Source organism: Xenopus laevis, chromosome 9_10L, assembly GCF_017654675.1.
Source record: "Xenopus laevis strain J_2021 chromosome 9_10L, Xenopus_laevis_v10.1, whole genome shotgun sequence".
Taxonomy (NCBI): domain Eukaryota; kingdom Metazoa; phylum Chordata; class Amphibia; order Anura; family Pipidae; genus Xenopus; species Xenopus laevis.
In genome coordinates, this window is record NC_054387.1 from 47,809,128 (window position 1) to 47,834,169 (window position 25,042).

Consider the following 25,042-nt stretch of genomic DNA (forward strand, 5'->3'; position numbering starts at 1 on the left):
GAATGGAGTAAAATCAAGCCATACTTCCCAGCATTTGCTTTCCCTGCAGAGGCAACAATCACAACTGATATCTCTGCCCCTGATTGCACACAGCATGTGAATATTTCAATTATTTCCTGATCTACATAAGGATATTCCCCCGCAGTGCTGCCTCCTTTCTCTCTTCCCTTGTGGCTAGTGAGACTTTGTAAGTTACCATAGATGTTGAGATTTTTAACAGATCAGATCCTAATCGCAAGACCACGATCTTCTCAGAACGATCGTACGAATTTACCAACAACTAAAAAGACCAATTTGCCAGGAAAACAAAGGGGAGCTGCTTGCTTGGCCCTGCAAACATAGGTAGATTGCACTGGGGCCGACAAAGATTTTTTGACCTGGCCGATCAATTTCCTGACAGATGTTGGACGAAAAATCGTAAGATGTACGATCGTTCGAATCCCACTAACCGCACGATAATTTAGAAGGATTGGTCGGGCTTCCCTAAAATCGGTCGTTCGGCAAGAAGAATCGTCGCGTCTATGGGGAGCTTAGGGATTTCAAAGTAAATTCATCGCTAAAGGTGGCCATCTGTTCATTTTGTGAGGCTTCCAAACGGATCGTTGCCCGATATGACCACTTTGTGCTGCATGTGATCAGATCTATGCAGGCCACATCAATGAGCAGAAAGCAATCATCCAGAGTCAATTTTAAGCAAATAATTCTATTTTTTTGTAAGGATTTCCTTTGTATTAATAAAACAGTATTTTGTAATTAATGGGAACTAAGCTGCATGAATCCATACTTAAAGGGCAAGTAAAGGCATAAAATAATATCCCATTTTTACTTTATTTTATGAAAAAGAAATCTATCTCCAATATACTTCAATTAAAAGACGTGTACCATTTTTATAAGAAACCTGACTGCATGCAGTGAAATTCTCCCTTCATTTGCTGCTGTGGATAGGAATTGTCAGACGGTACCCTAAATGTTGTGCAGGGAAACAATCATACTTATGAACAGCAGGGGGAGCCCCCGCCTTACTTCCCAGCCAAAGCAGCTTTGTTTGTTTCCCTGTAGAGCAATTGGCGACTGTGTAGAGATTTGTATTGGATTTATTTTTGACTACATCCCCTTTACTGTTTCTAACTCCAGCTGCAGGGACAAAGATCATGGAGCCAGATTCAAACAGATAAACTGGGATTCTATTTGGAGGATTATTTTGCTGCAGCCACTGGTTCTGCAGAGTTGGGGAAAGTTTGTATTAAACAATACAAAAACTATAAAATCCACATTAGATTACATGACAACACAGGACCCAGTGCAGTCTGTATATTCTGATTATTAATCAGTCTTGCTGTGTTGGCTTCTGGTAGATAATATTGACTTGTGCTGTTTTGATAATTTATGACGATCCCTAAACAGCCCAGATTACACTGAGCATGTGCCCAGTCTTGGTCTTGCAAAGATGTTTAACAAAATAATGGTCCCCATAGACGCAAAGATTTTTCTTGCTGAGCGACCGATTTTAGCGAAGTCCGAACAATTCGTCAAATTATCGTGAACTTAGTAGGATTCGAACAATTTTACATTTTACAATTTTTCGTCCGACATCTGTCAGAAAATTGTTTGGCCAGGTTAAAAAATCTTTATCGGTCCCAGTGCAATCTACATTTGCTGGGCCAAGCAGGCAGCTACCCTTCAGTTTTGCTGGCAATATCGCCTGAAATGTTCTTTTTAGTTGATGGACACATCGTACATTTAAACAATCATTTCGAGATAATCGTGGTCTCGCGATAACGATTGGATCTTTTAAAAATCTTTACATCTATGGCCAGCTTTACAAGATGGCGACCCCCTGTGGCCAACTTTGAAAGCATAAATCATTTGTTTTATTAGGCTTGTGGTGCAGTAAGTTCATGTTTAGCCTTATTTTAGACTTTACTTACCCTTTAATTATAATAATTGTAATTTTATGTAATGCTTAAACTTTTTTGTAGACTAGGAAGATATGAAAATCCAAATCATAGAAAAATTCCTTTTCTGGAAAACCCCAAGCATTTTGGATAATAAAACCTATACCTGCACATTTTTTATTATATAATAAATACTTCAGTTCTGTGTGGGGCCTGATAAAAACAAGTGACAGATAATAGCTGCTGGCATCACTAAGCACAGTTTATAAGGTTATATTTCAGAGGTTATTCTTGACTCTTGTGTCTCTTTGAGAAGAATCCATTGGGAAGGAGAAAAGCTGAAACGAGAAACCGTATTTCCCCAGGTGCTGAGAGCCTGTGTGGGCTACTGATGAAGACTTAATATACATTTGTGGATGCTGCAAAACTATTTTTAAAAATAGGGCCAGCATTTATTTAGCTGTAGTTTCTACTTTCAAGGCTTGTTTACATTACAGATTTTACTACAGGAATCGGCAGCCTGCAGTCCTGCCACATTGTTATACAACAAACTCTTAGCAAGCCCCCAAAAGGGGTGGTTCACCTTTACATTAACTTTTAGTACGTAATAGAATGACTAATTCTAAGCAACTTTTCAATTGGCCTTTCTGAATTTTTGCCTTTTTATTCTGACTTTTTCCAGCTTTCAAATGGGGGGGAGGTCACTTACCCCATTTAAAAAACAAATGCTCTGTAAGGCTACAAATGTATTGCTATTGCTACTTTTTATTGCTCATCTTTCTATTCAGGCCCTCTCCTATTCATATTCCAGTCTAAAATTCAAATCACGGCATGGTTGCTAGGGTAATTTGGACCCTGGCTACCAGATTGCTGAAATTGCAAACTGGAGAGCGGCTGAATAAAAAGCTAAATAGCTCAAAAAAACACAAAAAATGAAAACCAACTGCAAAATGTCTCAGCATATCACTCTAGATCAGTGGTCCCCAACCAGTAGCTAGCGAGCAACATGTTGCTCACCAACCCCTTGGATGTTGCTCCCAGTGGCCTCAAAGCAGGTGCTTATTTTTGAATTCCAGGCTTGGAGGCAAGTTTTGGTTGTATAAAAACCATATGTACTGCCAAACAGAGCCTCCTGTAGGCTACCAGTGCATATAGGGGCTACCAAACAGCCAATCAAAGCTCTTATTTGACATCCTCATGGATTTTTTCATGCTTGTGTTGCTCTCCAACTCTTTTTACATTTAAATGTGGCTCACGAGTAAAAAAGGTTGGGGACCCCTGCTCTAGATCATACTAAAACAATTTAAAGGTGAACAACCCCTTTAAAGTCGAGCTGTCATCCAGACACAAAAATATGTATAAAAAAAAAGTCATTTTCAAATGAAACATGAAATCCAATTTATGTTTTTTATTAAAGCATTCAAATATTCAAATATTGTCTGCCCCTCCTCTCTGCCTTAGTCATAGAGGCGGAGCAGACAATTACTTTCACTTTCCATTCAGCACTTCCAGATGTCACTTCTCTCCCCACATTCCCCGTTCTCTTCCCCATTTAATTGTGTAACCAGGGCATGGGGATGGACATCAGGTCCCCCATTCTGGTGCACAAACAAGATTCTGAGATGATACAAGGCTTGTCTTAATAACAGTGTCCACAAAATGGCTGCTGCCTGCTTGCTATAATTATGAATTCCCAGACTCATGGAAACAAGATTCAAATAATTTATATTGTGTAATTAAAGTTCATTTTGCTTGACTAATGTGAAAAAATAGGATTTTGAATTTTTTTTTGGGTAACGGGTCCCCTTTAAGGTCTATAACACTTAGCAGAGGGATAATTCAGCGACTGGAGAGGCCAGATTTACTCATGCTGGTCAAAAATCCCCAATTTCACCTTTATTCTGTGGATGAAGATAATGATACTGTAAGCCCATTTCAGATGGTTTTAGTTTTTTTAAAAAAATATGCAACATTTTATTATACAGCTCTGGAATTGCAGTTTAAAGGGGATGTAAACCCATCCTAAAATTGCCAAATTAATGAAAATATAATGCTAAGTAACCTTCAGTGCAAGCAATCTGTTATCTACACATTTCCAATGTTTTTAAAGCTAATTGTACATGTAATTGAAAGCAGTATCTGCATGACGCTGCAGCTTTGAATGCATTTTCTTAGGTCTCTTAATCAACTGGCAAGTTCTTCTACAACGTTTTTAAAAAGTCAGAACCAGCAGGGCAGAAAACAAAAAGGCAGTGACAGATACTGCTATGGGTAGCAATTATGTTTGCACGTAACTTTGAATCCAGGAACATAGGTCATGAATGTATATGGGGAAAAGTGCTTAGAATTACAATTCTTTTCATTAGGCAAACATTTTTTTTTGGTTTTACACCCCTTTTAAGCAGTTACAAATTGTTGGGGTCTCATTGATCCCACCAGCAATCATTGTTACTTTGTGATCAGTTTTATGGATTAAAAGTAGATGGTGCGTAGATCAAGTGAATTAGCGATTAGGAGGTTAATTTGGGTAAGGGTTGTTTTCCTTTCAGTGAGTGCATAGATTTTGTTTGTGCTGAGTGCCTGTAAACAGAACTGAACATAGAATCTCTTGGCTTAGAGCCTGGGACATATGCAAGGATAAGATATGCAAGGATAAGATAACATTTTCTGCTTTCGTTTGAAAGTGTTTTTATATTATGCGGGTATAAATGCATATGTTTACTATAATCTTTGGCACGTGTCTGAAATAAGCGATCTACACTTGTATCTAAGAAACCTAACCTTATCAGATGATCGAGACGGCATGGCGAATTTCATTAGCAGCCTGGAATATGTATACAAGGCTCTGGATGTATGTCTATAATAAGTATTAACTATAAAAATATGAATTAATCGCAGAATGAGCCATGCTGCATGTGAATCTGATACATGCTAGTTTCAAAAGGGTGTGCGGGCAACCCTACTAGCAAAGCTGTCCCTTCCTTGTTGGGATCTGTAGGAAAGTGATTAGGACAAACCTTTAACCATAAGCACAGAGATGCTTGAGGCATACACATCATCCCAGGCTACATATTTAATGGGATACAGTGACCACCCCCATTGAGATGGCAAGCAGCGGCCTTTGCTGTCATGTAACCAGTAATAAGGAGACCACAAAAGATGCTCAGATGTTTTTTTTTTCTTCCTTTTCTTCAACTTGTAATTAAAAATAAACAACTCTGAATACAACATCTGAGACCAGGAAAACAAAGCATCCTTATAGTAATAAAACCAATAGAAAAGGAACGTTTGCATAAATCAGACATCCTCTCGGGATCTTCAATCGTCTGCCAATTCGAGTAAACAACATAATCACAGTGCTGTTTGGAAGCGATATTTGCAGAGGAAGGAACCGTAGATCCCCCTGGCACAGAGAGAGCAACTTACTCCCAATGCCACACGAGGGAAACATGGGAAAAACAAAATCAACCTTAAACTGTGGTTAAGGGTTTTAGTTTAAAGAAGCTGCAAGGAGCAAAGTTTCTATAAGTTATTGCCAAAGTTTCCAGCATTAAAGATGGCTGCTGTCACAGTGTCATTTGTGCAGAATGTTGGTCTGACCATATGGGAAAGCTTAAAAGCAAAGGATATGAAACTGGAGCTTTCCGTTGGGACGGCTCAAAAGGAAGGACATGAGTATAATATCCAAGCTCTGAATGCTTAGTGGCCCACTTTACATAAATGCTGTAAAATGCAGACCACTTTGCAGCTGCGTGTGTACAGCATATATGCATTATACATAAGATTTTTATGTATGTGCATGCAACGAGCAGACATGAATATGTATATCCCTACATACATATATTTTCAAATAAAAAAAGAAACCCGAAAATAGCTTTGTGTGTCTGCTTCACATATGGACAAAGACACGCAAATCCAGTATGTGCATAACATCATGTGTAGTGCACCCCGAAGAGTTTGAATGTGCCTGTTTCTCCATGATTGCGTGTTTAGCAGTATGTACAGTACATATGGGAATGAGCATGCCAGCACATGCATGACACAGCTTACATGTGCTGCGTGTACAGATGTTATGTATTCTGTGCATCTCCTATTCTGTGACACTGAGAACAGCATTGACTGCCACAAGCCTAACCACTGTACCTCTGACATGACAGGGGTTAGCCCATCCACACATACTCCAGCTAATACAAAGGGAATCATTGCAGCTCATGCTTCCAACTGTTAAAAATCCAACCCAGACAGTTGCAATTCACTTTCCGCCCTGCAGACGGGTTGCCAAATCATGCTCCGCATTCGCCTTCCAGAATGTGGCATTTTGCCATAGTGTAAAAACTTCAAACATCGTGGTACACTGAGGCTGGTGCACTGCTAAACTCCGGCCCAACTAGTTCACGTGCCTGCGTGGCGCTCTGAGGAGAGCAGCACGCTCAGTCATCCAGTGCAATGTTTCGGAAGAGGTAGGACATAGACTCTCCATTGTGGATCCGCCGAATGGCCTCGGAGAGGATCATACTTATGTCCACTGTTCTGATTTTGGAACACTGTTGCTTCTGGAGCTCATGTGGTATTGTGTTGGTCACTACCACCTGGGGAGGCAAGAGGCGAGCATCAGAATAAAAAAGCATAGTGTGTGGTGTCATATTGTTTCCTTTAGACAGTACAATTTGAGAGTACATCTTTTTAGAGTCAAGAATATTCCTTCTCTGTATATTTGTAAATATGGGTGGAAGTTGCCGTTTTGGACATTACAGTATAAGGGCATAGCTTATTGTATTTCTAGAGCATTACCTCTCTGTAAATTTCATTTCTGCCACATTACTGCCTTTTTATCTTAATTAGAGGTGCTAGAAGCTAGATGTTTTGCTACACGGAATTTCCAGGGTACCTTAGCAAAGAGAAGCAGTATGGAGACCTCGACTTGCATGTATAATCATAAATAGAAAATTCCAAATAATATTTCTATAAAAACAGATCACTGTTTAGCCAATAAAGGAATTGTTCAGCGTAAAACTAAAAGCTGGGTAAATAGATAGGCTGTGCAAAATAAAACATGTTTCTAATATAGTTAGTTAGCCAAAAATGTAATCTATAAAGCTTAGTGTAACTGGATGTCTAACATAACCGCCAGAACACTACTTCCTGCTTTGCAGCTCTCTTGGTTTCCACTGATTGGTTACCAGGCAGCAACCAATCAGTGACTGGGGGGGGGAATATTTTTTATTTTGCACAGCTTATCTGTTTACCCAGTTTTTATATTTACACTGAACTGTTCCTTTAAGGTAAATGGGGACAGAAGAAAGAATGTGAAAAATGGAAGTTTCTAAAGGCAAATGATTAGAAGCAAATGTACATAGAGATTAATGTTGAGCAAATATCTGACCTCATCTATAGCTGAAAGTTCTAACAGGCGCGGGGCATCAGAGGATAGGATCCCATGAGTCGCCATCACATAGACCTTAAAGGCTCCTCGTTCTTTCAGAATGTCTGCTGCCGCCACAAAACTGTCTACCTCATCGATGATGTCATCCTGAAATCAAAAATGATCCCATTAACAAAGAGACACCTTGCTGTGCAGGGAAGAGCCAGAGCAGATGCAAGCCATACAGGGAGCCTTTATGCCCATCTTACCACAATGATGGCAATTTTTCCATGTACATCTCCAACCAAGCTGATGGGTGGCTTCTCCTTGGGCATCAACACTGGTAGAAAAGAGAGACACGATTTATCATGGCGACCTTAGCTCTTAACAACTCAACAAGCCATAACCCTGGGTTAGTAACACCACCAGCTTCACATGCCTTGGAATTGTGTGTACTAGAGGCACTGCCCAATATCACCTATAACCTACAATCTTCAGCAACACTGAGATTCAGCAGCAGATCCATTTAAACTTCAATATATGACCCTATATCCCCAAAAAACAACTAATGCCTGTCTGGACCTGAAACTATGTGATGATTAGGGTTCTTGTTTTTCAGTACTGATGTTTATTCATAGCATCACCCTGCATTGGGAAACAAACAGTTTATATTCCTGATGAGATTCTTGGCTTTCCAATCAGATAGATGTTAGATGGTGTTTACATTCAGGAAACAAAATGGCAAGAGATTTGATCGTGTATATTCAGAATCTTACTTTATAATAGGTGCAGTATGCGGCCCTGCCTCTGTAAAAGACCATCTTTACTCTCCTAAATGCTACTGTGGCACACAGGGGTATGTGTATTGGGTTAATATTGGGTTTAGTTGCACACCCTCGATCCACACCAGTAAGGCACACACTAGGCATCACACCCACACATATATATACAGAATATATAAGAGCATAACAAAAAAAAAAAACCTTTCCATACTTGGCAGTTCAATGCCTGGAAACGGAGACTGGTGCTTGCCTAATGTCAAAAACACAGGAAGCGTGTAAGCAAAAGCTTCAGACAGGACTCTCACCAGCTTTAACCCCCTTCCCACAAACAGTATGGACAATTAGTGATTAGGAACCCTAATGGTGTCATGTAAAAGACAGGATTAAAGCAATAGTGCTCAGTTGTACAGCAGTGTGAATGGATACAGACAGCCAACAACCAGCACCGGCCAATCATATGTTTCAATCTTAATATCCAGGACTACAAACAAACTACCTACCTACCTATTGCACTTAGCCTCTCTTCTACTACTCACTGACTGCCTCTCAAGAGCTTCCCCATTTAACCCTTCCTCCCCACCAACCCTTACTACACAACTCATACAGGCGTTACCATGTATTCATTCTATCTGGCTCTCCACTCTCATACAAGAGGAAGAAAGCCACACGGAGCTTAAAATCAAATTGATTGGCCAATGCATCCTATAGGGGAGCTTGGCGTGCCATCAGCAGGCTTGGGAATGACTGTGGTGCCCAATCCTTACACTTCATGTGCAATTCAATTAAATGGATTCCCATGTCTAAATCACCCACAATCCAATCAGTTGGTTTTAACTGGTTTATATGGTAATTTTTACTGCATGTACAATTGGTCAGAGGGAGGCAGCCAGCTACTGGAGTCTCCAGCTTTTACACTAGAAGTATCACCTATTTGAGGACACGATTTCCATATAAGTTGGTTTAGCAATGTAAACTTACAGGGAATCTCCAGTCCTTTGTGCACTGTATTGTTCTTCACAGTGGGTGGAGAATGGCGTCCATCTAACATATCGTGCTCTCCACATTGTGGCTCCCCGTGTATGACAGCAAGGCCCACGCGCAGCCGTTCTGCATAAGACTGTGCCCTGTGGTCAGAGCAAGCATAAAGGCACATTCAGGCATTACAATGAGCACTCAAATTTAGATCCCAGTTGACAGATGCCCTTGGCAACCAGAAATTGTTACAGAAAGATACATGTTCATTTGGTACTCCCTTAACCCAAAGTATATGGATACATGGGTCAGATCAACCTATAACCAAACATGAGCCACGTTTATAGGTCTGCACTGTGAGGCCCATAGTGTTCAATTGGCTACTTGGACCAAAGCTATACTATAAGGCAGGCAAGTAAAAGTCATGCTGGTGAATAACAACCCATTAAGTTTTTTGGTACCTTTTAGCTGCATCGGGCGACTTGGCAACTATAACTGCATTTTTGTAGTTTTGGATCTGGAAAAAAAGATGATGGGTATAAACGCTTGATTGTCCAACACATTGATCCCATGATATATGCCAAGGCTGGTTCCTTACCTCTTCCTGGATGTACTGTAGTAGAAAGGGGGAGGCTCGCAGGTTGTCCACTGGGAAATTGAAGAAGCCCTGTATCTCTTTTTGGTGCAGATCCATAGTAATTATATGCGTAAGCCCTACAGTGTGAGAATTCACATGCTCAGTTTTTATTAACCCGTGATCCTGAAATCTCCCAAATTACCCTGGTAATTACAGGATGAGAACTGTATGGTTAGCCACAGACAAGGGGTGGTCAATGGCAATATGCCTGAAAAGGCACACAGTCTGCATAGGGCCATACACAAAAAGAGTGGATATTTGCCTCAATTGGAGGCCTATAGGAACCTGTTGGGAAAAAACACATACACTGCCCAAACGGCTCGCCAACCAGATATCTTGCGAATACCCATATAAAGTTTTGGCCCAGCTCCTAAACAGGCCTGGAGTGGCCCAGTCAGCCGCCCAAGCAGGCCCGTGTCTGGTCACTGCTAATCTGATCTTTAAACCAGTAACAATTTCAGATATATTAGGTATGTCTAGTAGTTGTTAATTCCTAGAATCCCAACAGCTTTTGGTTATCCAGTTTGGGCAGTACTGAACACCACATGGAGCAGCCTTTATTCTGGACATTATTTTAATCAAAACAGTCAGTCTTATATTATGTTACAGTAATACCTGTTGGTTAAAGGAATAGTTCAGTGTAAAAATAAAAACTGGGTAAATAGACAGGCTGTGCAAAATAAAAAATATTTCTAATATAGTTAGTTAACCAAAAATGTAATGTATAAAGGCTGGAGTGATTTGATGTGTAACATGTCAGTCAGAACACTACTTCAGCTCTCTTGGTTTACACTGACTGGTTACCCTGGCTACCAGACAGTAACCAATCAGAGACTTGAGGGGGGGCCACATGGGTCATATCTGTTGCTTTTGAATCTGTTGCAGCTGAATGCTGAGGATCAATTGCAAACTCACTGAACAGAAATGTACCATGTGGCCCCCCTTATAGTCACTGACTAACTCAGAGTTATAGAGCTGAAAAGCAGGAAGTTGAATTCTGGCTGTTTTATTAGACATCTGTTCACTCCAGCCTTTATACATTACATTTTTGGCTAACTAACTATATTAGAAACATTTTTTATTTTGCACAGCCTATCTATTTACCCAGTTTTTATTTTCACACTGAACTATTCCTTTAAGATAGAAATATGCAGCAGAAGCTGACACACTACTATGCAAAATGTATCATAAGGTTACACACCTAAGGGCAGGAGCTTGCAGAGTAACATATTTGAAGTGTTCCAAAAGGTTAGCTAGGGAGAGGTTGCATGGGTAAACTGTCAGTCTCAATGATTCTGCTAAACTCTGCTCAACAACATAAATCTCTGTGACTATCTACAGTGGGAACACTGCAAGTAGCTAGCGTCTGTCGCTTATGTACAGTAGTATAGGTTATTTGCAGTGGTTTACATTAGTTGTTGCATCAGATCAGTTTTGGTCACATTTTTAGACCCCCTGTATATTCTCGTTTTTTTTTTTTGTACGTTTCATGTAAATTCAAACTGACTGTTCCACTTCCAATAAATAACCCAACTTACCACAATAATGTGAAACAAACCCAGCAGTTCTCAGGGCCGGCAGTGTAGAGGGAGGTGTCATATTGTTTCCCTTTAGACAGTACAGTATGAGGGTATAGCTTATTGCGTGCCCAGAACATTCCTTCTCTGTATATTTGTATTTATACATATAGAAGGTGGTGCTATGTTGTTTCCCTTTAGACATTACAATATGAAGTATAGCTTATTATGTGCCCAGAGCGTTCCTTCTCTGTATATCAATGAGATGCAGCTACTAGTGATGTACGCTTTGAGAAAATATCAACACGCATCTGACCCCCCTCACCCTAACCCTCCGTGCATTCCTATTTATAAACCTGCACCCTGACATAACGAAAGGGGGTAGGGCACACTAGCGCATGAATATATATAAAGGAGCACAACCGACAGAAGTGGGGCACTAGGAGGTCATGGGCATGGTGGATGCAGGCTTAAGTTCAGCCCGCCCACAGCCCTCAAACTTGTGCAGAAGTCAACTGGAACCCGTATTACTAATGACGTTATGCAGGACTTTTCCGATTCATTCAAGCAGTATACAGTAGCTGCTGCCACTTGCACAATTACAATCAAGCAGATAAAAAAAAAACAACCGGACTTATATTGCCAGGTGAAGTTAGACCATGAACTGACTTTTCTGCTGATGACAGGTGTATTCTAAGCAGCTTTATTGTGTGTCCTGTGACTGTCAGTGAGTGAAGATCTGTATTGTTATTAGAATGTGCTGTGTGTGTGTCTCTAGTCAGCAGTCATACAGTATTCATGCAGTCCCCATTAGAGCCAGGCACATAATGTAAGACAGGAGAGACGGAGCTTACCTGCGTCAGACATCATTGAAGCAAGCAGCTTGCACACAATAGAGCCCCGCTTGCGCATCTTGCTCTGCTTGCTGTACGGGAAATATGGGATCACTCCGATAATGTTGTTGGCACAGGAAGTCTTCAGAGCGTATGCCATGATCAGAAGCTCCATTACTGCAGTGTTGACATCTCTGCGTAGAAAATCATCATATGCATTTTATTTCTAATATATTGGTTAAATAGGTTCTGTTACACATAAGCTTTTATAAACAAAGCACTTTTACCATATCCCCCTACTGCTGGCACTACCACAATTATTTCCAGCTGTTAGCTTGCACTGGCAGATACGGAAAAACTGCACTCTGCTATGCCATAATACAACCAGGCCTGTGCTGCCAGTGTTATTGGAAAGGCTGCATTTCCCCACCTGACCTGTGCCTTATTTCTTAGGGTATTCTGGGTAGAGAACTTCCTCATTCAGGGCATTCTGTCTAGAGACCTTTTGTTCATTAAAGGAATTCTAGGTAAAACAGGTTTCCATTCCCAGTGCTTAGGATATTATTACTCTTGTCCTTTAAGGAATTCCTGGATAAAAGTGCTGTCGGTATGTAGGGCAGAAGGTGAACTTAATTCAGCACAGCTTGCCAGAGACACAAATCCATCAAGTTTAACCTTTACTAAACACACAGTGTTGATCCAGCGGAAGGCAAACAAAACTCACTCTCCAGGCCAGCTGCCAACTTCACAGGAGGAAAAAATTCATTCCTGGTGCCAGAAATGGCAGCTATATGTCCAGAATGCGAGGTCACAATAAATAAGGGTTGTGGGTGGAGGCCCAGAAACTGAAAGGTCTGTGCTTAAAGGCAAAATGTGTGCACTATTAGTACATAAGCCCTGCTGTGTTTCCTAAAGCTGCAATCCCAGCACGTTCCATATCAAGGTTAGCCAATGGAAAACCTCCAAATTTCAGCGAGGAAAGGTCTGCCAAAGGCAATCGTTTACCAAATCTGAAAGACTTGGTGGAGAAATCAGTTTTAACTGGTGCTTTAAATGTGTATTTTGTGGGCAAGTTTGCCATTGAGATTTGTTTTTGGAGAGAACAGCTGCAATGACAAATTGTCAACATTTAGCTCCAAGGGAATTCCTTGGAAAGCATGCTGGAATGAGAAGTACCTCGTATAATTCCCACTACTAGGCCTGTCAGCCACAGGCCACTACTATCACTAATAAAAGTAAATGTACAAACTCAGAATGACTTTATTATATTGTAGGCACTTTTCTGCACCTATCCGCTTCCTCCCAGCCATGTAAATCAAACACAAACATAAATCGGTAGTCCGGAACTGCAGTATAGAGGAATTTGTTTACTCAAGAGAAGAAATAAACACAGAACTTTTTTAATATCAAGAATGTTATAAAATAACTTTATGGAAGAAAACCAATGCTTATGATTACAGTAACCCATTGCCTTTTCTTATCTCCCCTGGCTGTAGGGCTGCAAAGCAATACTAGCTAGAAGCTGGAAGGAAGGCACGACAGAGGAAGAACATGGATTCACTCATGCCTCAAGGAAAGGTGACGTTTTTCTATTATATTTGGATCCCATATAATGAAACAGGATCCTTGTCACAGCTACTAAGCCACAAATGATGTGCCCTTTAGCTGATGAAGACAGAGTTGCTGCTACAGAGTATCCAATATGCATGGAATAGCTCCTAACCTCTCTCACCCCCACGTGTCCTGCTGCCACAAGTGGGATTGTCTGACCGATCTTGTTAATGTCACTTTATTAATATAGCCCTGCTAATCCCTGGCATGTATAGCACAGCTAAACATTGCAGGAGCATCCATTAAACTCAACCCATTCCTTTCAGGGAGCCTTTAAAACCGACTATTTATCATTCTATTGCGAAAGCCAACAGATGCACCCCCCCCACACCCTCCTCCCGCAATGCCATCCATAGGAAAACCCCACACTTGGGAGATTATTTACATGCATTGACTTAGAATAGTTTCCCACGTAAGCGATACACAGAAATCAGCAGAGGGCATTGTGTCAAGGTAACACAACAAATGCAACTGGCATCTGTGTGCCAATGTGAGGTATGAGTGTGATACAGGAGAAGCAAAAAGTCATTAAAGCAAGGCAGAATGGAGACTGTTGGCATTAGAATTGTGGCACAAGCATCATTAGCAGTAGGGTATAAACATGATGGTATTTCAAGCAAGAAAATTACAAATGTATCTATAAGCAGCATCTAATCTTACTAGCAGCGGCCTTTATTACTTACCCTCACCCTCTGCCTTACTCAATGTACTATTTTCTACTGTAGGAAAAAAATTAGATGGGTAGATTAATGTCTATCCATTCTAAACAGCATGGGGTCCCATTCGAGGTACTAATAAGCTAATAATCATTTACCGCTTATTAGACCACTAATGGGCAACCACCACCAACCATCAGATTCAACAATACTGCAGTGTTAGTACTTGTAGCGTAGTGATATCTGGGACTGCTGGGCAGGTTCGGGCCAAACATGCTGCTCCTCTTCTGCCTGCCCGCGAACTTAGACTGCCGACTTCCTGTTTTATAGTCTCGCGTCTGCCCCACCCCTTTTGTGACATCATCAGCAGGGCAGGTCAGCCACCAGAGCAGATGAAGGGGTCAGTTTCTTACCGGAATTCTTCTTATTTTTTTTACATAGTACTGTTATGGTTCACAGTTATCACATCAGTCCCTGCACCAGTTTTTTCCAACAATTCTTTATTCTGCCATTATCACTGCTAAATGGTTGTTAGCGACACAGATTCATTGACGACAGACAGGATAGGTCATAACAAAATAAAAGCACATGTAAAATGACCCAAATGAATTATTTGTACAAGTCACATTGCATGGAATGATAAACATAGCTCATACCTAGAAACAGGGTTAAAGGCCCCTTTTCTGATTGCAGGCAATCTCTGGGAGCACGGATTCCTTTAAATAACTCTGGCAAAGGGAAGGAGGGGTAGATTCTAGCTCGGACAAATAGAGGGGAAATTAAATTCCTGCTATGTCTGTTCAATGGGTGCTGTTTTGGTAGTTGGAGCTTTTTAACCTGACTGCCAGACCAGATGGGCACCTTGAAGAATCGTTTTAGCAGATTCCCATCCACTGGTGCCCTTTTTCTCAGAGCAGGTTGGGCAGCAGTTACAGGAGTTGCAGCTGTTCTTTGCCTTTGTAGTACCATCATAATATGAAAAGAGAACAAGCCACAGCAGTTTTTTTTGCTGCAAATGACTGGTTTAACATTAACACTACATATTTTGGGACACAAGAGACCCTGTTTGGGCCATTTGTCAAGGCAACGGATCAACAGGATTTGGCTGTGCACATGCAGACAGTATGCGACTACTGGCAGATAAAAGGCAAGTTGTATAGTGTAAGCCCAATCAACACAGGCCTGAACAGGACACCCCAGAAATGGAGTGACAAAATCATGGCACACCTGTCACTGAATCACTGTGACCTTGAGTCTGGGCTGTAGAGACGTGCAGCTCTCAAGATAATGCTGCGTCTAATCCACAGGCCCCGGCAGCTGTTGATGCCTGGGGTGAGGCTTACAGCTAGTGCGCGTTCTGCTTCTCTTCTTCTGTGGTTATATGGATCAGTCTTTCAGCAAATGTGGGGCTATACCACCCAATCAGTGATGCAAACACTGCTCATAGAACCAGTATATACAGTGGCAAGCCGGTACACTCAGGAGCAATTCCTTGGGATACGTTCTGTGAGTGCTACCCTCATTTTGGCAAAAGCCTTTGTGCACAGGGTTGAATCTTTCCTTTATATATTTATTAGAATAGAAGCTGCCATACTGTCCAATCTGCTTACCTACAGATTACAATGATGGCATGCTAGAATATAACAAAAACAATACAAGACTTAAAACGCTGACATTTGTGCAGGAAAAGGCTACATTTGCATTTCACAATAACGGCTATCTGGATACAGTAAACAGCAGCTTACCTTGGAATTGTCTGTATAATGAAGATATTGTGCCCTCGGACTGATTCCTTGATTTCTACTCTGGTTTCTGTGACAGTTAACAGAAAAAGAGCTTTGGAATGAAAGAGCAGAGTAAAGGGGGGTAGAATTGGAGGAGAAAAAGTACAAATCTTACCTCCATTACTTTCCTGGTATACAACTGCTTTCCCCAACTGTGCTCCCAAGCGCCTAAAAACAAAAGACAAACCTGTATCAAATGCTCATCTCATACCCAATAGTGGGAGTTGTTGTTCAGCAACATGATGGTACAGCCAATCAGAAAACACATTCTCTCTTCATAGTTAAAAAAAAACTAGTGAGAGATTTCCATCTTGAGACTTACTCTGTAATTTTTTTGGCCAGTTCCATGCAGGCCTCGCTGGAGTTGGCGGAGAAGACACGGTATCCACACCTGGCTGAGTTCATGTTGTGGCCACCATTCAGCCACTTTGGGGGGCGGGAGTAAGAGAAAACAGACTTGTGAGGCATTAGCATCCGTCTTGGCATCACGAAGAAGTCTGAAATACACTAATGACTGATCAGCAACAGCAAGGTGCTTACATTAGACAAGCAGCAAATCAGGTAACATAAAGCCAACAGACAGCAAAAGGTTATATGACAGGATACAGCGAAGAGACTGATTGGGGTAGAGCAAAGGAAACATTTAGTGAAATATGGAAAGACTAGATAAAGCAATTTATCAGTCTATATAGCATCCTTAGTTGCAAGGGAAACTGCCACATGCTTAAAACAGGATGAAAATAATAAGATATCATAAGCTAGTGGTGTGCGGGTCAAGTAATTCTCAATCCGCACCGACCCCTCCCAATCCGCACTAGGCCCGCCGTTCCCCCTCTATTTATAGACCCACCCCGGCCCTTTTTGTGACGTCACTGCGGGGCGGACGCAGGTCTATAAATTTAGGGGCCAGAAGCCGGCAGTGCTAGGTCACAGCACATCACTATCATAAGTGACAGGCATCAAATGAAGGAGGTATTGGAGTGCACCAGTTCCAATGGTGAGTCATAATAGGTTGACTGCCAAGAAGCAGTATGTGTCAACTATAAAAAGGGTCAGAAAGTCAGTACTTTGATGTTTCAGTCTCAAAAGCCCCCCAGGCAATAGAATTTCAAAGAGGCCCCATAGTTGGAGCCTGAACTGCAGGTGCACGGCTTACAACAACTCTTGGAATGAGCGATGAAAGCCAATATCAGCCAATTATATGTGTTTTGATTCTTCAAACCAGAACAGTGCATCCAATACACAACTTACATGTAAGTTAGGTTAAGTTTCTAGACATGGTGTGGCAGTTTTTGCAGAAGTTACATAAATTGAATAAGTTTCAACTTAATTACGCAATTGGAGTAAACTACGTGGCCAGGCACCCTCCCGAAGTGGATTTCTCCAGCCCAGCACAACTGTACCCTGTCTCCCCCCAGATGGCGACCCTGACTGTATTTATTATATAGGCCACAAATCCCAGGAATCGTTTTAGAGTCAATAAGGCAATGTTTTCAACCATCACAAGATCTGGTCATGGGGGAAAAATAATAATAAATAAGCTGCTCACTCCAGTCGCCTCCATAAGGAATGACTATCAAGTACACAGGGGCCTGTATGTTCCTGCTGCTGCCTAACACGGCCCAGGATGAATAAACTAGTGTAGTGCCCGTGCCACAAGGTTCTTCCTCCCTGTCACAAACAGCAGTCCGCTCATGGTTATGACACAGATTCCACACATGTTTTGGAACACAGCACAATTCAGTGACTATGTGTAAGACAAGGCCATTCTAATGTTTACACTACTGCGGCACAGCGAGGTCTTAAGAGCAGCAAAAAGAAAGGGAGTATTAACCAAAGCAAACAAGACCGCAGTGCTTCCAAAACAAGTTTATGAAAAAATGAATGGCTTGCCGTGCATGACGCAGGTGCACTTGTGATCAACATGTAGTCCGACAGGCAGCTGTTTCCCAATTGCCTTAACAGAAAAAGGAGCTTTCTATGGATGATGCTTCTGCCCAAGGCAGGTATTGCTCCAGAATGCAGACATCTACTCTATGATACGCCCATCTAACCTGCAGGAGCGCCCGAGACACTGCCTGTTACCTTCAGTCAAATTGGAAACGTCCCTCTGTTGGCATGTTGGTTGCCATGATCCCCAAGCACCCTTGTGCCGCAAGTCTTTTATAATCATGAACACAACTAAAGCAGAGTAAATAAGACAGTACATTTAGAAGGCCATGGCTTTAACTATTTTCAACTCATAGAAAAAATGTGTACATATACATAGAAAACCAGCCTATAGGGTTTATTTAATGTTTACAAGATTTTCTAGTAGATTTAAGGTATGATGATCCAAATTATGGAAAGATTCGTTATCTGGAAAACCCCAGGTCCCAAACATTCTGGATAATAAGTCCAATGCCTGTACAAACGGAGCACTAAAGGTCTGGGTATATGGGTATGTTAAGGACACTCTTTAGGGTAAGACCACACTGGGCGTTTTGGGGAGATTTGGTAGCGTGGCAACTAATCACCTCGTCTTTGCGGCGACCAATCTCCCCAAACGCCTCCTCTCACTCTGTGCCCTCTAAAATGAAAAAAAAAAAACGCTAGCGCTAATCACACGCGGCGGTTTGTTTTCCGAAGTCACCCGAAGTTGCCTCACGAGAGAAGGAAGGCGATTGGGGAGATTGGTGGCCGCAAAGACAAGGCGATTAGTCGCCAGGCGACCAAATATCCCCAAAACGCCCAGTGTGGCCTTACCCTAAGAGAAATGGGTAAGATGGCAGGTCCTTGGCAATAATAATAATAATATACACAGTACCAAGATAACCAGCCAGTTTGCCTGCTTTTGCATCCTCGGGATCTAAAGCAAACAGGACCACGCCAATTGAAAAACAACTTATACTAAATAAATCTCTTCTGCAAGTGTGTAAAGAAGCCTCAATGATATCAACATGTGACAACATCCTTTAACTACTTCACTTCCACATCCATCTATCGGCAGGAAAATTTGAATGAAATAAAATAATGTCAGATTACCACAGGATACTATGTTAAAATTCACTGTATTATACAAACGTTGATATTCTGCCATTTGCTTTTCTTATCCATTAAAGGACGAAGCCCCAGTAACAATTGTGTGACAGAACTATCAAAATGAATATACAGCTGGGGTACTAGCCCGGAACAGCAGCCTTATGAGAGATAGTCTCTTCAACTTGTCTTCTGCAAACCTTTCTCCCTCCAGCAGGCCCCATTCTCAACTTTCTATGAAAGGCAAGATTCTTGTCTCCTCTTTTCCACTTAAACTCCTTTAATCCGGGAGATTTATGCTGCATAACTAGAAAGGGAAACTCACTAATCCTCTTATTCACACACTTCCATAAACATTGCCATCTATGAGGCTAATTTCAGACCATAGAATGGCTAATAGAAACAGCATCAGAGGAGGAAGTTGAAGTTTCACAATGGCCTTCTCTACTCCTTCATCAAAACGGTACAATGCTTCTTCCACAAACAAAATATTCCCACCAATCAATGACAGTTTCCCACTATCTTCGAGCCCAATCAAAAATCAGTTTACTATGGCTACTGCCATAAGGGTATGTTCCATTTTTTTGTGCTTAAAGGGATACTGTCATGGGAAAAAAAAATTTTTTCAAAATGAATCAGTTACTAGTGACATGACCAGGGGCACCTTGGAAATTGACAAAATGTCTAGCCCCATGTCAGATTTCAAAACTGAATATAAAAAAATCTGTTTGCTCTTTTGAGAAATGGATTTCAGTGCAGAATTCTGCTGGAGCAGCACTATTAACTGATTCATTTTGAAACATTTTTTTTTTCCCCATGACAGTATCCCTTTAACAAATACCTTTCCTTCCTAGTACAATACATATGAAACAGAACATGTGCTAAACCAAACAGGTACAAATGATAAGCCATGCCCATAAGTCCCTTTAAGGCACCGCTAGGCCCAGTAAAATGCTTAAACTAGGGATCTCTGTAGCCAGCCCCCAAAAAATCTGTGGCAATACAAGCCTCATCTTAATTATTTCATACACTGTTGTCTATGTTAGAGCAACAAATACAGAGAAAACAGTTGCTTGGGGCATATAATGGATAACACCCTCATACTGTAACATCTATAGGAAGCAATAGGAAAACATACAGAGCATAAAGGTTGTTAGTAAAACAAGGTTACAAGTTACCAGGGGATGGGCAATACACACCCTAAAGCTTAGCTGGTGCCTGTATATCCGCCCTGTTTTGAAAAATAAAATCTTGTTTATAAGGCAATGTATGCCCCGTAAAAAGGGTTTGTGAAGGACATGCAGTCTGCCTACTTTTCCAGTTAAAGCCGGCATTAAGCATGAGCATAGTTTACCATCATCATGCCAACAGGCATGGGTTAGGGAGAAGACTCAGGTGGGTGAAAGTGTATATCATCAGACCCCCCGCATCATCAGCCCAACTGCAGCTCCTTCCAATTCCTTATCACCCACTGAAGAGGGTATCATGTTTCGGAAGTCATGTATTCCATCTATAAATAAATATTAAGTGGCTCCATAAAAAATGTAGCAACAGCCAAACCCTACTTTCCTGACTCCAGAGCCCTGCAGAGGAACATTAATTGGTACACTCATTAATTAACTGCCAGCACAAAGCCTTCAAGTTCAAAGTGGCACCAAACTGCTGAAAACGGAAAGAGTAGAGGTTCATCTTTCTCTACGGAGATATCAGTTGCAGGATAGTGCAGGAGTGGAACATGCTGTATTCAGTGTCACTGTACCTGCAGGGAACTCAGAGTGTGAGTGTGGAAAGAATGCACCTTCTGTTATCATGAGAAGACAAGAGGTGAGGGGGGAACATTGGGACATACATTGGTAAAATGAGAAAAAGAGCTAACCTGATAGCAAAGAAGAAGCAAATCTCAAAGACAAGGGCTTCAAGAGAAGGTGGTATTTAGAACACTGAAAAAAGAAGAACATGGAATTGCAGCCACCAAAAAGTACAGTGGGAGTGGGGAAAATGGGAATCTTAAATAAGTGTGGGGTGCAAGTCACCCAACTGGGAAAAGCAAGTCAAAACACAGGCACTGCTGAAAAGGGAAAGACACAGGGAAGAGCTGGAAACGGAAGTACAGGCAATAATGCAGCAACCGCGCAGGTACCTGACTGAGCATCAGTATGGAAGGCCCAGGCACCAAACTGAGCACAAGCAGGGAAAGCGCAGGCACCAGACTTGAGCATGAGCAGGGAAAGTGCAGGTACCTTACTGAGCATGAGCATAAAAAGCGCAGGTACCTGACTGAGCATGAGCAGGGAAAGCACAGGTACCAGATTGAGCATTAGCAGGGAAAGTGCAGGTACCAGATAAGCATGAGCAGGGAAAGCACAAGTACCAGGTTGAGCATGACCAGGGAAAGCGCGGGCACCAGACTTGAGCAGGAAAAGTGCAGGTACTAGATTGAACATGAGCAGGGAAAGCGCAGGTACCAGATTGAGCACTAGGAAAAACAGAGCAAGAACCAGGCTGATGGTGAGAAATGAATGTGCAGGCACCAGAAGGAGCACAAGAAAAGACAGCATAAGAACGAGTTAGGGATCAAACAGGGAAACCACAGGCACCAGAAGGAGCACAAGGAGAGTGCAAGCACCAGATGGAGCGTGAGCGAAGAAAAGTGTAGGCACCACATGGAGCATTAGAAGTGAAACACAAGCAGAGAAAATGCAGGCACCAGATGGAGCACAAGCAATAAAACTGCAGGCACCAAATGGAGCACAAGAAAAGACTGCACAAGAACTAGGTGGAGGGCTAGCATTGAAAGCACAGGCACCAGATGTAACATAAGCAGGGAGAGTGCAAGCACCACATATAGCAGCAGCAAGGGAAAGTGCAGGCACCAAATGGAGCACAAGCAGGGGAAAGTGCAGCCACCAAATGGAGCACAAGCAGGGGAAAGCACAGGTATCAGATGGAGCATGAGAACGGAATGAAGTAGGAGATGGCAAAGTGAGGGCACCAGATGGAGCACAAGCAGGGAAAGCACAAAAACTAGAAGTAGCATAAGCAATGAAAACACAGGCATCAGATGAAGCACAAGAATAGATAGTGCAAGAACAAAACGGAGCACAAGCAGGTGAATGGCAAGTACCAGATGGCAATCTACATGCCATGACAACATTATGTTGGCATCTGGGTAAATATGCTTGGCTGAGAAACTGGCATGCAATGGCCATCATGTCTTGTAACTATATAAATCATGTTTTGTAACTATATAAATATTGACAATCATAATGGGGGGGGGGATGTCTGTTTTGTCATGCACTCCATCATCTGTTATGTAAATACAAAAAAAAGAGTGCAGACATCAAAAAGGCAGATGTGCACTGACACCCCTAGAACATAGAGGGAGTCAGGGTTAGAAAGGATGGGCATTGCCAGTCAGAAAACAAGTGCAAGGAGCAGGGACAGAAATGTTCGGAGAAGGGGAAGTGCCTTGCAGGTACTGAAACATTTGGGGAGATACAGTTTAGTGCAGGCACTGAAAGGTTTGGGAGTGGGGCATGTCTTCTATGGCCTGAATAATATGGGAGCTGGGGACATGTCATACAGGGACAGAAAGATTTGATGAAAGGGAGCAGTGACAGTGCAGGTAGGTGCAGAGCATTGGGGTGTAGCTCAGGAATGTCTCACAGGAGTCACTGGGCATTTCAGTAACTGGAACATTCTGGGTGGGTAGACTTGGGGCAGATGGATTTGGGGGCAGGTGCAATTGGGATTAAGGCAGGCAGGAATTTAGGGGTGAGCAGGATTTGCTGATGACAAAGGGACAAACATTATCAGTGGGAAGGGGATAGAGGGAGCCAGTGACAGTGGCGCAGGCAGATATATACCGAGGGGCACTATCATGGGGAGGCTGCACAGACAACTGGGAGGGAAGAAGTATGGGAAAACACACGGAATTATCAGGCAGTCCCGGCAGTAACAGAGGATGTAGGGGTTCCGGGTACAGAGAGAAGTGTGGGGAGCACCGATAAGTAAGAAGGGGAGGCAGAGGGACAATGGGGATGCGGTGCCAGAGGAAGGAGCAGAGGATCAGGAAAAGGACGGAGTCAGAGAGGATCGAAAGGAAAGATGATGGGGAATGATGCCCTGTGGGGTGCAACAGGGGTAGAGGGAAAAACAGACGGAGTAAATACGTACAGCAGCTCGTTCTCTGTGTCCCTGTTCTTATTCTGCCCGGCCAGAGCTCTGCAAACTTCCCCCAGCTCTCGTGAACTCGCCCGGGTGCGCGCGTGACTCAGCTGTCAGGCACTTGCGCAAAGCCGCTCTCTGAATCCCCGGCCACCATCTTGCTTACGGGCTCCAAGAGGCGGCTGCTCATACTTGTGGCAAAGCATGGGATACTGTGACTTGAGAGATTTCACATAGACCCCCAAACTACCACAGTGTGGTCAAAAGATGCTACAACCCACCTAAAGCTAAAGAACTGGTGTTATAAAGTGCCAAATACAATCTCCCTGATATTAACGCCCACATCTTCTTGTAATTATACCACAGGGCAGCTCCTGATAATCTCCCACACCCACTAAATCATGAAATATGTTGTAATCAAAACAATCCCAATTTAGCAGCATATGTGTGCATTTATTTTAGGCAGGGTTATTACCTGAACACTTCCATCCAAAGCTGCAGTCAGCCTGACCAGCCAGTGGCACAATTTGAAGCTACTAAATCATTTTTGGGCTCTTAAAGATGGTGTTAAGGGGGCTCTGCTTCCACAGTAGTCACCCGCCACGATTTTGTGCAGAGGGGTGGTTGGTTGCCTGCCCCTAAACTTTGGGAATAGGACATATTTTATGAATATATATTGATAAGGGATTCTGGAAGATGGTAGAAGGACTGCTGTAAGATGCCATATAGACATTCACTATTTAGTGGGCCTGTGGGAGTTGTTTGGGCCTTTGTGTACTTGAAATGCCAAGGCCTATTATGAATCCCACTCTGTTACAGTCTCATACCACCCCCTGCAGCCACAGGGTCTGCTTCCTCGATTGCCATATCTCTTTTTATCTGGCCTTGAAAATGCTCAGATGCCTCCACCAGGTGCTTACACCCTTCTATAGGAGCCCCAGCAATACTGTAAATACCTGCACCAGACACAAAACACAGGCAGAGGTTACATAATCTGTAAGTGGAGCACTTTTTATCTAGTGAGTTCGTATGCTTCCCCCTCTCAAGCTTTATTATAGACAAGGGAGGCCAGGCATAATCAGAAATACAAGATGCTTGTTTTGAGTTTAGGCTATCTCGCAGAAGGCATTTGCACTAATCTTTACAACAGGAACAAGATAAGGTAATCCTCATTTCACCTTGTCTGTAACAGGGCGTGTATCTGCATGCCCCAAATGTATCCCTAGCCCAGCAGGAAGCAATTGTGTGTAAATTCCACAACCTCATGTTTGATTTGTATGTGAGAATTCAAAACACCAGACAATGCACTTAAACAGGCTTTTTTTTTTTATTCTTAATTCTGGGGGTCCAAAATCTATCCCATTAGAACCTGACTGTAAAATTCATTCTGGCAGTGGCAAGTCCTTCACTGTATATAGTCTCAAATGTCTCATCATAAAAATTATACAATTAAGTTAAAAGGAGTACTACATGAATCTATTTTTCGCTTTAGGTTTCAGGAACAAACTGCACCTCTCGTGGGTAGGGTTGCCACCTGGCCGGTATTTTACCGGCCTGGCCGGTAAAAATGATGGTTGATCTCAATGTTATTAATAGGAAAAAAGATAAATATATAGAAAGGCCGGTATTTTTACCAGAAAAGGTGGCTACCCTACTCATGGGGGGTGCATGGCACAGAAAAAAGGTTGTGATTCATCAATGTTTTTGTCTCCTGTGTGTGATTCCAGAAACTGTAAGTTCAGGGCTTAGGTCAGAGCACAGGTCCTACACTCACGAGTCAGCTGGCAGCTTCTGAATCAGCAACTAAT

At 42.3% G+C, this 25,042-nt stretch overlaps 1 protein-coding gene across 9 annotated transcripts; it reads right to left on the reverse strand.

The window, feature by feature from the left end:
- Positions 1-3,677: 3,677 nt before the first annotated feature.
- On the reverse strand, positions 3,678-23,402 carry prpsap1.L (phosphoribosyl pyrophosphate synthetase-associated protein 1 L homeolog). Of its 9 annotated transcripts, none has more exons than XM_041575475.1 (14): positions 23,244-23,345; positions 20,944-21,007; positions 20,422-20,577; positions 16,372-16,475; positions 16,165-16,217; positions 16,011-16,077; positions 12,020-12,192; positions 9,610-9,725; positions 9,473-9,528; positions 9,018-9,163; positions 8,251-8,289; positions 7,527-7,597; positions 7,279-7,425; positions 5,054-6,484 (listed from the first exon to the last, which is right to left on the reverse strand). In XM_041575475.1, the coding sequence occupies exons 3-14, from the start codon at positions 20,440-20,442 to the stop codon at positions 6,326-6,328; spliced, it is 1,152 nt and encodes a 383-aa protein (XP_041431409.1). In that variant the 5' UTR covers positions 20,443-20,577; positions 20,944-21,007; positions 23,244-23,345; the 3' UTR covers positions 5,054-6,325.
- Positions 23,403-25,042: the final 1,640 nt, after the last annotated feature.